At 40.8% G+C, this 13,673-nt stretch overlaps 1 protein-coding gene across 3 annotated transcripts; it reads right to left on the bottom strand.

The window, feature by feature from the left end:
- Positions 1–85: 85 nt before the first annotated feature.
- Positions 86–13,621, bottom strand: ZCCHC17 (zinc finger CCHC-type containing 17). 3 transcript variants are annotated; one of them, XM_020812361.3, is made up of 9 exons: positions 13,463–13,539; positions 12,959–12,996; positions 9,328–9,447; positions 7,337–7,394; positions 6,924–7,024; positions 5,403–5,494; positions 2,936–3,036; positions 1,707–1,840; positions 86–1,016 (listed from the first exon to the last, which is right to left on the bottom strand). In XM_020812361.3, the coding sequence occupies exons 3-9, from the start codon at positions 9,367–9,369 to the stop codon at positions 837–839; spliced, it is 708 nt and encodes a 235-aa protein (XP_020668020.2). In that variant the 5' UTR covers positions 9,370–9,447; positions 12,959–12,996; positions 13,463–13,539; the 3' UTR covers positions 86–836. The 3 variants fall into 3 exon arrangements, with proteins under 3 accessions (XP_020668020.2, XP_020668019.2, XP_078236335.1); XM_020812360.3 differs by lacking the exon at positions 13,463–13,539 and adding an exon at positions 10,151–10,254 and having other exon boundaries at positions 12,959–12,997; XM_078380209.1 differs by lacking the exons at positions 12,959–12,996; positions 13,463–13,539 and adding an exon at positions 13,543–13,621.
- Between the last annotated feature and the right edge of the window lie 52 nt (positions 13,622–13,673).

The raw sequence follows: 13,673 nt of genomic DNA, 5'->3' as shown, positions 1-13,673 counted from the left end.
GGATTTGGAGAAGCTGGAATGAAAAGTAGAGTTTTGTTTTCACATGATATAACTGTGTACAGTTATACAGTAACTACACCAGTACTGCAGAAATGACAATTTAATACTGAGGATAAGCAATCTGTAACTAACTCTGTCTTAAAGGGTACTCTGTGTCTCACAGGGCAAGGACAAGATCATGGAAGGCCTGCTTGGAGTTAATCAGCTGCACTGCAAATCAAAGAACAAGTGGTTTGGAGGGAGCTTTATTTCATAGCTTTCATTAGCCATTTGGCCAACGTTCACTGGCAGGGCTGCCACTATGAATTTTTTCTCTTTCAGGGCCTCACACAAACTAAACAACAAAAGGCAGTGGGGTGATCTGCTTTGTGCCAATCATGCCACATCAGCTGAGAAAACGTGCCTACCACTCCTTCTGCTGGTGTGTGAAGAATAATTGGCAGATGCTGAATCAACACAGAGCTGCCATCAACAGCATGAGGACGGCCAGTGCTGAGCACAATTCTGGCAGATGGCTCAGGATTATTCCCAGGGAACGGGCTGCAGTACTGGCACCTTGCCCAGAAGAAATGGAACTATGGAAATAGAGGATTTTCACATGAGTGAAAGCCACATCTGGAGCAAGGAGCACTCAACTTCAGCTGGCTCTCTTATTTTTCGAGAGAAAAATGGCATTCCTTATGAAAATTTGCAGGAAACAATGCCTCTTTTCAGGAATAAAAGTCCTTTGTCTGAACGCAAGCTGCTCTGGCTCAGCTGTTCTTTTCACCAATTGATACTGGAGTGGCAAGAAGTGCTTGCCATGTCAGCAGGGCCCATTGCCCATTATCTGCTTCTTATTCCTTGTGCTTTTTCTTATGGTGCTTCTTCTTCTTTTTCTTCTGAGACACACTGGGCTTTTCAGTCTGCTTTGCCTTCTTTCTGGCTGGCTGACCACCTCTGTCTGAATCACTGCTGTCAGAATCCTGCAGATAAGAAGGGTTTTTGCTCTTGTGCTTCTTTTTCTTCTTCTTTTCCTGTTAGGAAGGGGTCATCAGAGAAGTTTCCTGTTAAGCAGAGTACTATGGAACACATCTCTAACAGAATGAAGTTAAATTTTGTAATAGTGATGCTTTTTTCACCATGTGTATATAAAGTGACTCATTGCAAAATAAACTAGAGTACTGTATGGTGCAATCTACCTGGCTATCTCTGTGTCGTATAATCTAGCCCAGTGGTTTTTAACCTGAGCGATATCGCCCCCCAGGGGGTGATTTCATTTTTCAAGGGGGCAATGGAACAAAAAGGGGCAATGCTGTAATTCCTAAATCCTTTCTCCAATTTGGATGGGGATATCCTCAAAGCTGAGAGACTGCACTTTAAGACCATATTCATTATTTAATTGTAACTTGAATTTATTCTAGTAAACAGCCAAAATAACAAAACTTGCATCAGTACTCAATTATTTCTGGACCTAACTCTATGTGTGTGCATCCCTGTGTGTGCAAATGAGTGTGTGCATGCACGTGCGTGCAAGTGTGTCACTTCTGCAACCATCAATTATCTATGTTTTACAACAATGCACTTCCCTCTTACAGGCTGAGATTAAAACCATTAAAAGATACTTCATATTATTACTTTCAACCACCATGTATGACATGACAGAACTGTTCATTGTCCAGCTTTGCCAAGTTAGACTTCTCTTTTTCATCAAACTCATCTCTTACCTTTTTTCTCTTTTTTACAGAATCCTCTGACAAATGTTCCTTCTTTTCATCATCTGGGAGAATTTCATCATCGTCTGGAATAAGGGTGTATTTGGTCCCTCCTGGCTGCATGAAGCAGTCTTTTGCAAAATGACCTTCAACGTGATTTTTAAAAATGAAATTAAAATCAGAGGCAATCTTCCTTGGTTAGTTCCCCCTACCCCCCAAATTTCAAATAAACTCAAACATGCCCCAAGGTGATGATTTCAATTAGATATCCTAAAATAATAACTAAGTGGAGCCTCAAAATTTCTAGCTGTGGGAACCACACCTTTAAACTCAGGCTGCACCATGAGATACAAACAACGGAAGCAATAATCACTCTTGCTTCTGTAACAGATTTTCCTCAGCCTTCATGCTGCAGGATAAATCAATAAAACTTTATTTTATTTATTATTTTTTTAGAGTAGCAGCTATTTGCAAGACAAGGCAGAACAATAATTTTTCCTGCAAAACCTAACTGTGATCTTGCTTAGAGCCACGGTTACTTTAGTCTGTTAAATAAACTAGGATTTCAACGTGATGACTCTAACACGTTGCTACCATATGACAAAGAATGAACAGATTCTGCACATGCACAGAGCAGAATAGTTTTCAGCTCCAGCTATTACCTTCAAAACACCACATAACACAAACAACAGTAATATAATATGTTTTGTTGTTAAGAATCACATGGCCTGGAGACTCTTGAGATTCTCCCATGTTCTACTTTATTGGAAGTTGCCATTTTCACCATAGAATCATAGAAAAGTGAAGTTGGAAGGGGCCTACAAGGCCATCAAGTCCAGCCCCCTGCTCAATGCAGGAATAGAATCAAACCATATCTGCCAAGTTTTTCTTGAATGCCTCCAACTCCCCAGGTAACTGGTTCCACTGTCATATTGCTCTAACATGACTACAGACAGGAAATCATTACTCTCTGCCTTCTAAGTTTCCATACAGAGATTAAAAAACTGATGACTCAGTTGTTTACCTGATACAATTTCCTGCAATTTCCTTGTCAGCTAAAAATTTACAAAAGATGGGCTCAACAAATATGGGTTATTCTCCTCAACTATTTTAACTCACAGAGGCTGAATTTGCTTTCACATACTTTTTTGTACACTTTGTCTTTTTTCTGTGATTTCTGTTGCTCATTATTAATGACCAGAATAAAGACCGTATGTATATATGTACTGATTTGAACATACCTGGGCAACCACACTTTTTGCAAACAGTGTTCAGGACAGCTTCCAGAGTGATCTTCTGGCTTGTATAGTCTTTAAATGAACGTTTCTTCCGCATATCTTGACTGTGTACAGATATAAAGAGTTATTCACAGAACAATAATCTCTTCATCATTGGGTGGGGTGGGGGATGGTTCCATTAAACTCAGAGGTAAGATTCTAAGTGGTTTTAATTGAGATATTAAAGATGGCTTCCTCAAGCTCTCTTTAATAATATTACACTAAAAATTCTGTGGCTTTTAAATTAATTCTTCCTGCTGATTTGGGGAAAGGGGGGGGAGTACTACTTGAGCTCTGCTGTGTTTTCCCCATATACCTATTGTCAGAAAATAGATAATGTAAACAAAACACAGCCCTATGAGCAGCAGAGCATCCTATGTATTAATTCCTTCCCTGAATAGTAATATCCCACTTAGTGCTCAGGATAAGTTCCTAGAATGTGGAATGCTCACTGAAAAAGTGGTAAGCAGGGTCGTTATAATGTTATACTTTCATTGGATAGGTGAAAATGCAAATTATTTATTTATTTATTTATTTGATTTATATCTCGCCCATCTGGTCTGGTCGACCACTCTGGTGAAAGTTTGAGCTGATTCCAACTTTATGGCATGGGAGCAACAGCAGCAGAAGGGGAAACCAAAAAGGGAGTGTGCATTGTGTATGAGACAAAAAGAAGAGAAAGCAAGACAGCTGCCACTGTTGCCTTGTATGCTCGGTTTCTTCCCCACCCTTACCACATGAGGAAGTACTTTACCCAACAAGGGCTGCAGGAGAGTTCCTTGTTGATTGACCACCACCCCTTGCCTGCCTGCTTGCACACACACATGTGTATGCATGGATTGTGTGTGTGTTTCTGTCTGAGATAATATATATAAAAAGGAGTGGAGGGGTGAGACGGAGACAGATGAAAAATGGGTGAAAGAGAGGGACAGTTTGCTCCAACCAAAGAAGTGACTGAATGATTCTTGAGAGAATGATGAAAAGTGTATTAAAATGAAACAGTGCGAATGAAGCAGTGTAAAGTGGGATGTAACTATAAATGGATAGTTGTTCCTGTGTTGTGCATCCACACTTGGAGACCACATATGGCCAAACCAACCAATAAAGGAAGTAGAAAGGCTTGAGGGAATCCAAAGCTCTACCAAAAATACACAAAATCTTCAGAGAAAAATCTGAAAGGGATGGTCCACCGAAACATCTGGCCAGGACTGACAATGTTATGTTCAGCACAGAATTATAACTTTTTGAACTTTGTATTATTGAAGGTGAAGAGTGCCTATCCAAAAAAGAGATAATATTATTTTGGAAGGGTTATGGGGCATCATAATCAAAACGCTGGAAGAATAATATCTCTACAGGTCCTGTTGAAGGGTGCACTAATTTTAACTATGTTTGTGTTGTATTACGATATCTGTATTTCTTCTTTTGTTAGTTTTTGTATTTTGCACATGTACAGAATCATAAAATAACTGAGTTGGAAGAGGCCTATAAAGCCATCAAGTCCAATTCCCTGCTCAATGCCAGAATTCATGTCAAAGCAGACCTGACAGATGGTTGTCTAATTTGTTCTTGAGTGCCTCCAGTGTTGGAGTGCTCACCACCTCCCGAGGTTGGTTCCACTCTTGTACTGCTCTAATAGTTAAGAAATTTTCCTGATATTCAGCGTAAATTTATTTATTTATTTTTATTTATTTATTGTATTTATACCCCGCCTATCTAGTCATTTTGACCACTCTAGGCGGCTTACAACATAAAAACATAACAAGTTTAAGAGAGATTTATAACAATTAACTAATTAAATAATTCTCCAAGATGGGAAAAATACAAAATAAATCAAATAAAGAATCTGGCTTTCTGTAGATTGAGCCCATTATTACACATCCTGCACTCTGGGAGGATTGAAGGGAAATGGCATAGAACATCCTAGCAGGGGACATAGCTGGCTATTTGGCAGAGAACCTTAAAAGCAGCACTTTGATCAGCAATATTTTTATTACAATTCCTATCTGCTGTTCTGTACCACTGAGCTTAAAGTTAACTGATTATAGCTGACTGGTTTTCACGGTCTCTTTTTACAAGTCTTGTTTCCTCAGATTCACACAGATTTTCTGAAAAACAATTCAAAATGGTTCTGTAATGAATTCTTTCTACTCAGTGAGATCAATGCATTTGTTCCAAACTTGGGAAATCAACCACATTTCATCAAAAATCTATTAATATACCTTTTTACCAGAAGTGGGAGAAAAGGTTTATAAGGACTGAAAGCTTCATTACCCCCATTCCCCTCCAAGAGTAGCATTTTGAAAACCTGAGTGCTTCTTATTGCTAATTATACTGCAAGAAAATTGAGAATTTATGTGAGAAAAAAAATAAACATGTAGAAACTCACTAACTTTTACTTTTTTTCTGGAGAGCAATATGTTTCACTTACTCAAGAGCAACATTGTTGGGGTCAAGATCCTTTCCAGTTCCTTGATTAACAACCTTCATGGAAAGAGACAATTTCAGCTTGTCATCTTTCTTCTGAAACACAAGAAAATATACATTTGGGATTTTGTGAACACTCCATGGTACAAATACACATTAAGACTGCAATGGGCAAATTATGGTACAATGGAAAAGGAAAAAAACAGGCTTGCTGGCAGTTCCTATCCCACTTCTTGTTTCATAATTAATGTAAGATTAGCATTAATACTGCATCAGCCATCTATAGTGAGAATTTTGAGGATACCATTAGCATTATTATAAGCTTGGCTAGCTAAATTTCTGGGCAGCATTTGTCTATGTACCTCAGAGTACTTATTCTGTGCGTATTCAGGGACTCTTGACACTAATAATGGTGGCGCAAAGTTGGTGAAACTACAGAAGAGATCCAGTACTCAAAATCCAGTTCACATAAAGTTAATGCAGGGAAAACTGATGATGTCGTCATTTGGTGCCAGTAACAGCTAATTAAAAATATTTAAAAGCTTCCTATGCCCCTCTTTTAGGTTATTTGGTCCCTTGGGCTCTTTTGCTATGGAGAAGCCTTTCAGAGGCTTGGGATAGTGGGAGGAAAAAAGAGTTCATAAGTCAACAATTGTTGCCAGATCACCATCAGTGAGATCAGGACCTGTGGGAGCAATCTAGCAGCAATTTTTCACCATCTGTGTCTCTACCTTCCACTACCACAAAGCCCCCAAGGGCCTCCCTAGAATAAAAAAAAAATGTAGCCCTAGGGAACCTTGCAGCCTGAAACTGTGACATACGAAGCTTTTAGTTAATTTTACTTAACTGTTACCAGTGTGGGCTGATGACGTCATCAGATTCAGACGTATAACATTAAATGAACTGGATTTTGGCCATATTTTCCCCAGCACAGAAGGCACACATTAGCAGTGATCTGATTGTCTGAATCACCGTTGACATTCTGGCTAAGCTATCCAATTTGGTCTTAAAGCTTGACTTTTGTGGAAATCTACAGTATAAGTGATGGAGATTCACTTTCAAGCCAATGGCCCCACAATGAGGATCCAGTTGACAGGATCTGAAATCCATAATAATGTGGCAGATAGCTTTCTATCACTTGAAATTCCTATATTCCTTTTGTGATTGTGCCTCCATTGCATGCAGTCCATAAAGGATTTGTTACATCATGAATTTAAATCTAATAAATATAAATTTAATTTTACTGATTGTCTGCTCCATCTGCATACATCCAGTATGACTAAAGTTCTCTAAACTGCACAGGTGCACAGAGCTGCATCAGGAGAGTAGAGCCAAGATAGTGTTGCCACCCATTTGCTTCCAGTCAGAGCCAGAACCCTATGCAGGCTACATTGTTATTGGACAAGCAATATATGATTGTAAGATGGACAAAATTAGAACTATGGTGTAATGTTATGGAAACAACACCAATTTTGTAGAGTCCCCCGTATTTCACATAGCCTCAAAAAGGGAGTAGCAACAATACCTCTTTTCCTATGAGCTTCACCCATACTTTTTCTCCAACATCCACCATCTCTGAAGGTTTATCCACCTGGCAGTTTGACATGTGACTTTTGTGCACAAGGCCTAACAATAAATACAAAAGAAAAGAATTGTTGTTGTAGCAGATGAGATCAACAAGATGAAAAAAATCTTGAATTATTCTATCACCAAGAGCTATAAGGGTTAGCAAGCAGCTCTCGAGATGTTGCCAGACTGTGACTTCTATCAGCACTAGCCAGCATGGCCAATGGCAAAGAACAGTGGAAATCCAACAAAATTGGAACAGCTGTTCTTTGCTCGCTCTTCCTTTACAGAGACATTTATCCATTCTGATAGCTAATACTTCTAGAAATGGAAACTAAACTACTGCATAGATCTTCTGATAGAGACTCAAACCTTGTTTCCTTGTTCCTGGAATTTTTATAAATGCTCCATACTCTGTCACAGAAGCAACCTAAAAAGAAAGCAATACCATTATCAACAAAATAAGTGACATTTATTGCAGCATTTCTCAATAATACTATAGAAAATCATACAAACCCATATATGGGCTACTCAGATGAGAAATGTTTATCGAGTCTAATGCTGAGGTTTTTCCTATAACCTGCTGCCTGATATGTTTTTAACAAGTTTATATCAAACTGAACCTGACTGTACGTACAGTCCCCCTTCATCTACATTATCCATCTCAAATTCAATTTATCACTTTCCCTTACGTTATAATTCTACATGCTAACTGGCCATATGTATATAGATTGTGCTGTTATACATCTGGAAGGCAAGTAAGTTATGGAATGTCCTCTCTCATGATGCTAGGCTGGCTCCTTCTCCTCTTTTCAGTGGCAAGTGAACATTTTTATTATAACAGGCTTTTGTTGTTTAATATTTGATTTTAATATAACTAGTTGCTATATGTTTGCTGCTAATGTATCCTTTCCAAAGGTTTTAATATTATTTAATCTGTTTTGTATGATTATTCTAAATACTGATGGTTGTAGGTATTTCGAGCTGTCTGGCGATGTTCTGAAGGTTGTTCTTCCTAACGTTTCACCAGTCTCTGTGGCCAACATCTTCAGAGGACAGGAGTCAGAACTCTGTCTGTACTCTGGTGCAATTTGTGGGATAGTTGAGTATTTAGAGCTCTGGGATCAGCTTTTTGTCCTTTTTAGGAGACTGGGTGATTATAGCGATCAGTGTGTTTTTTGTTGCGGGTGTATTGTTGTGATACGGGGGCGGAGAGATAATCTGTCACTGTGATTGATGGGTGTTGTTAGCTGGTCTTTTGTGTACGGTGATCACTGGTCCTTGTGGCTGGGTAGTTTGTTGACCTTTTGCAAGCTGTATTTTTCAATGCTAGGAGCCAGGCTTTGTTGAGTTTTAGATTTTCTCCTTTTTCCTGAAGCTCTGCTGGTGTTTGTGGATTTCAATGGCATCCCTGTGCAGTATAACATAGTGATTGCTGGTGTTGTCCAGTATTTCTGTGTTTTGAAATAGAATTTCATGTCCAGCTTGTTTTAGGGCATGTTCAGCTACTGAACATGCCCTAAAACAAGGCACGTTTTCTGGTTGTTTTAGTGTCTAAAACGGTGTGGATGCTTTGTTTTGTGGTTCAAATATATATCTGGCCACAACTGGTATACTCCTGCAGTGGTGAGGGGGTCCCCTTTCTCCTTTGCTGACTGTAACATTTGTTGTGTTTTCGTGGTGGGCCTGAATACTGTTCGTAGGTTGTGTTTTTTCAAAACTTTCCCCATGCGGTCCATGACCGGGGTCGGAAGAAAAAGCTTCAGAACACGGTCAAACAGCCTGAAAAACCTACAACAACCATAGGATCTCAGCTGTGAAAGCCTTAAGAATACATTGTAAATACTATATATTGCCTTTAATTCTTGTACGTGTAATGATTTGCAAGCCACCTTGAATCCCACTACTGGGAGAAAGTCAACATATAAATGAAGTAAAAAAAAATTCCATTCAGTTCCATGGGATTAATATCTCAGCAGATATTCAACCAACTACACTGTTAGAAATTATGGCACAAGCCACTCAACCTACATACAATGCTACTGAGCCTGAAAGCTAAAGACCAATTCCCTCGTAAGCATGATGAAGCCATTTATTATTTTAAAAGCTGTTAAGGCTATAATCCTCATTTCAGAGATTTTCTTGTCAAGTCCATGTAATTATGCGCAAGTAATGCAAGTAATGTATACTTACTGACATGCACACCTCACTGTATTCATTGTATTGCCCTTTAATAAGAGGATTTCAGGTTGTAGCCTCATAGTGGCATTTTGCCAACTCTTTAAAATAAAATAAAAACTCAGAAACTATTCAAAAGCATGCCTTCTTCTCTCATTATGAAAATTGATAATTTGAGTACATACCTCTCCTCGGAAAATGTCATAGAGTTCTGGAAGTACTTCCATCGTCTTAAACTATGCAAGTTATGGAAAATTCTCACAGAACCTCTGGCCAGCTTCTCTCTTATACACGTGATGTTATCCCTTTACAACAGAGGCAATAAAGATATTTCAATCAAGTAACAACGTTTAGCTAAAGAGTTCTTGCAGAACTTTAAAGGGATTTTCAATCACTTCTTTCAAATTATACTACTTATTTTAGTATTTCAAGCATAATGAAGATGTGCGGAGACCCTTTTTGTTTACAGACTGATGTTCCTAGTTGCAACACCCTCACTATGCAATGTAAATGTAACGATTGCATCAAAAGGAACATGAATTGCAGCAAAATCATACATAAATTCAATAGTTGCACTTTTCAATACATGGCAACCAAAATAAGTATGCTTGTTAGCAGCAAAAAGAAAACATAATACAATAATTCCCTCTGTATTGTATTACTAATTATTGTTAGTGAACAATAATAGGAGTAATCTAGCTTAGTTTTTATTTCCTTTTACACAATGGTTCTCTCCTTTTCTTTTTCAGTAATTATGAGGCCCCCCCCCAGAGACATCTGCCTTGCCTGCTTAGAGTAAATCAAGATCAGAATCTAAAGCATTTGCAAGCTAGTTTATATTATGGAAAACTATCTCACCCCCTTGGATGCACACCTTATTGTAGTAAGGGGTCTGAGTGTCAGGGAAGCTGACAGTGATGCTATAAGGACACTAGACTCCATTACTAGTCTGGACTCTTAACAGGGATGTCCAAAGCAGAACAATCAAAGTTGAGAAGCCGGACTTACAGTATATGTATTCACCCTGTTGGCAAAGGAGTCTGTATCCACTCAAACTGGGACTGAAAAGGCGGGAACAGAAGAAAGGGGCAGGCCGATGGTAGAGGCGGGAACTGGGGATATAAAAGGGAAGAGAGATGACATACTGAGGGGTTGGGAATCGATATGGATAGAAGATCCCTGGACCGGGAAATGTGAAAAGGTCCGGGTGCCTCGGGAAGAGGTAGACTATCGCCGGAGGAGAGGCTTGCCTCCTCGGGCTTCATATTGGCAGGAATCCGAAGCCCGAGAGTGGCGACGGACGTTACGAGAGAAGGAAGAGGTGGAGAAAGAAGAGTGTGAGAGCATGGAGGCTGGGGGAGGCTTGCTGGAGAGGGTTTTGGCCAGACCGTGGGCTCCCACCCCAGGGAGAGAAGATCCCTTTGACCTGGAGAGGAGAGATGAGGAGACCCTTCCCTTGATCGACCCAGGTTTGGAATCTTTGGACTTAAAGGACACTAACCCCTTTGCTAAGGGTCCATGGAACGAGTCTGCTTACAACCCATTTTCTCAAGATGTTTGGATGCCCTTGTGGGACCCGCTGGCAGCGAGAGATAAAATTGTTACCGATTTCAGAGTTACAAATCATACGTTAAATGTTCCAATAAATCCAAGTTTTGAATTTCTGACAACCGAGTTTCCCGTGTCTACGTCTAAACCTAAGGAGGCCTCTTTCGAACCTTCACAGCAACTAAAGCTGAAAGGATGATTAGTAGACAGCATACACAGAGGTGAAAGTAAAATTTGACACATACAGTTGGAACATGGAATATGAGAAGTTTTAACCAAGATAAACTTAAATCTGTAAAGAAAAAAATGGAATATTTAAACACTGTAGTACAGTCGTGCCCTGCTGGATGATTACCCCGCACTACAATGAATCCGCTTTATGCTGATGTTTTTGTGATCGCTTTTGCCAAAGAACACTCCAACTATCGTACAATTGCATTCATTTCACATCCTAGGAAGGTTATGCTCCAAATCCTACAAGATAGGCTTCAGCAGTATGTGGACCGAGAACTCCCAGAAGTACAAGCTGGATTTCGAAGGGGCAGAAGAACTAGAGACCAAATTGCTAACATGGGCTGGATTATGGAGAAAGCCAGAGAGTTCCAGAAAAACATCTACTTCTGCTTCATTGACTACGCAAAAGCCTTTCACTGTGTCGACCACAACAAACTATGACAAGTTCTTAAAGAAATGGGAGTGCCTGACCACCTTATCTATCTCCTGAGAAATCTATATGTGGGACAGGAAGCAACAGTTAGAACTGGATATGGAACAACTGATTGGTTCAAAATTGGGAAAGGAGTACGACAAGGCTGTGTATTGTCCCCCAGCTTATTTAACTTATATGCAGAATGCATCATGCGAAGGGCTGGACTGGATGGATCCCAAGCCGGAATTAAGACTGCTGGAAGAAATACCAGTAACTTCATATATATACTGTGTATATACTTACAATGACAATAAATTATTATTATTATTATTATTATTATTATTATTATTATTATTATTATTATTATTATTATTTGGAGACGATACCACTCTGATGGCAGAAAGTGAAGAGGAATTAAAGAACCTTGTAATGAGGGTGAGAGCACTAAAAATGGTCTGAAGGTCAACATCAAAAAAACTAAGATCATGGCCACTGGTCCAATCACCTCCTGGCAAACAGAAGGGGAAGATATAGAGGTAATGACAAATTTAACTTCGTATTCTCGAAGGCTTTCACGGCTGGGATCTGATGGTTGTTGTGGGTTTTTCGGGTTCTTTGGCCGTGTTCTGAAGGTTGTTCTTCCTGTCGTTTCACCAGTCTCTGTGGTCGGCATCTTCAGAGGACTGGAGTGGGAACTCTGTCCATGCTCTGCTGAAGGAGCAAAACTCAACAGAGCATGGACAGAGTTCCTACTCCAGTCCTCTGAAGATGCCGGCCATAGAGACTGGCAAAACATCAGGAAGAACAACCTTCAGAACACGGCCAGAGAACCTGAAAAACCCACAAGAACCATCAAATTTTACTTTCTTGGGCTCCACGATCACTGCAGATGGGGACAGTTGCCATGAAATTAAAAGACGCCTGCTTCTTGGGAGGAAATCGATAACAAACCTAGACAACATGTTAAAAAGCAGAGACATCACCTTGCCAACAAAGGTCTGCATAGTCAAAGCTATGGTTTTTCCAGTAGCGACGAAAGGAAGTCAGCTACATGACTACAGAAGATCTCCATAACTGTAATGTTGACAATGAAACTGAAATTGTTAAAAGAATCTGTACATTTTGGTTCAATCATCAAACAAAATAGAGACTGCACCCCTTAAATCAGAGGACTGAGACCCAGGAGGGTAGGTATGAAAGAACTAAAGAAAATAACCCAATGCAAAAGTGAACTCCCAAAAAAAGTCCCATCAGCAACACCCCGAAGAAGGAACAGCTGTGGTTCCTTTCTTGAGTCATACCATCTCATATTCGGTCCTCCTCTCGTCCTATTACTTTCTCCTTTCCCCCGCAGCTTTTTCCAGCAAGGCTCCCCTTCGACAAATATTCCCTTGCGAGTAAGACCCACTGGACGCAACTGGACGTCCTTCCACGTGAGGGACTAGATAGCTCTTAATCTCGACCCATATAATTTGCCTGGCAGGAAAGCCCACTGACATGGGCCTTACTGACCATTAGACATGCGAAGGGTGGGGCCACAGCTGTCGTCACTCCCGCCCCCCCCACCTCCATTTAAAAATCACCACAACTGGTCGGGGGGGGGGGGGAGGAAATCTTACCTGGGACTAACGGTCTTCGTGAAAGACCTTCTAAAGCAGGGGTGTCCAACCTTTCACCTTCCCTGGGCCACATTAGAAGATGAAAATTTGGTTTGGGCCGCACATAAATTTGGTTTGGGCTGCATGGGGGGGCAGCCCTAGCCATCCTCCACAGCCCCGCTCCAAGCGCGCTTACCGGCAGCTGTGATCTCAGACAGCAGAGGCTGCCAGCTTCTACTCTGGCGGCTTTATGGGGCCAGGAGGGGGTCCACCTATTGACAGGGACGGCACAATGCAGTCACGCAGCCCCCCTGTCCCCTCCCCTCCCACTCCATCCTTCCTTCCCTCTCTCCCCCTCTACTGTTGTGACATGCCCCGGCCACATTCCAGCCGCAAGCACCAGCAGTGTAACTTGAAACTTTGGAATTTCTTTAAAAATAAAAAATTGCACTGGGCCGCATTAGGAGCTGACCTGGGCCGCATGCAGCCCTCGGGCCGCAGGTTGGACAAGCCTGTTCTAAAGCAACCGCCGTTTCTTTCTTACTTAAGTGTAATCTTTACCTCAACACGCCTTCCCACCTGCCTACAACCAATAGGTAACTTACATCAATACGTAGTCGATGCCAGCCTCCACCAATCAGAAAGCTCCATGCTTGAGGCAGCGCGACGTCTCCTGCCGTCGCCTTACTAGGACGCGGCTGAGGAACGTTGACCAATCGGCGTTGAGAGGGGGCGG

The sequence above is a fragment of the Pogona vitticeps genome, chromosome 9, assembly GCF_051106095.1.
Source record: "Pogona vitticeps strain Pit_001003342236 chromosome 9, PviZW2.1, whole genome shotgun sequence".
Classification (NCBI taxonomy): Eukaryota; Metazoa; Chordata; class Lepidosauria; order Squamata; family Agamidae; genus Pogona; species Pogona vitticeps.
This window is presented reverse-complemented; position numbering and strand designations above follow the sequence as displayed.

Coding starts and splice junctions, on each gene's coding strand:
- ZCCHC17 (XM_078380209.1), bottom strand. CDS start 9,369: ATGGAAGTACTTCCAGAACTCTATGACATTTTCCGAGGAGAG. Junction 7,025..7,336: donor TCCAGGAACAAGGAAACAAG/GTTTGAGTCTCT, acceptor ATTTATTGTTAG/GCCTTGTGCACAAAAGTCAC. Junction 1,841..2,935: donor CAAAAAGTGTGGTTGCCCAG/GTATGTTCAAAT, acceptor ATCACGTTGAAG/GTCATTTTGCAAAAGACTGC.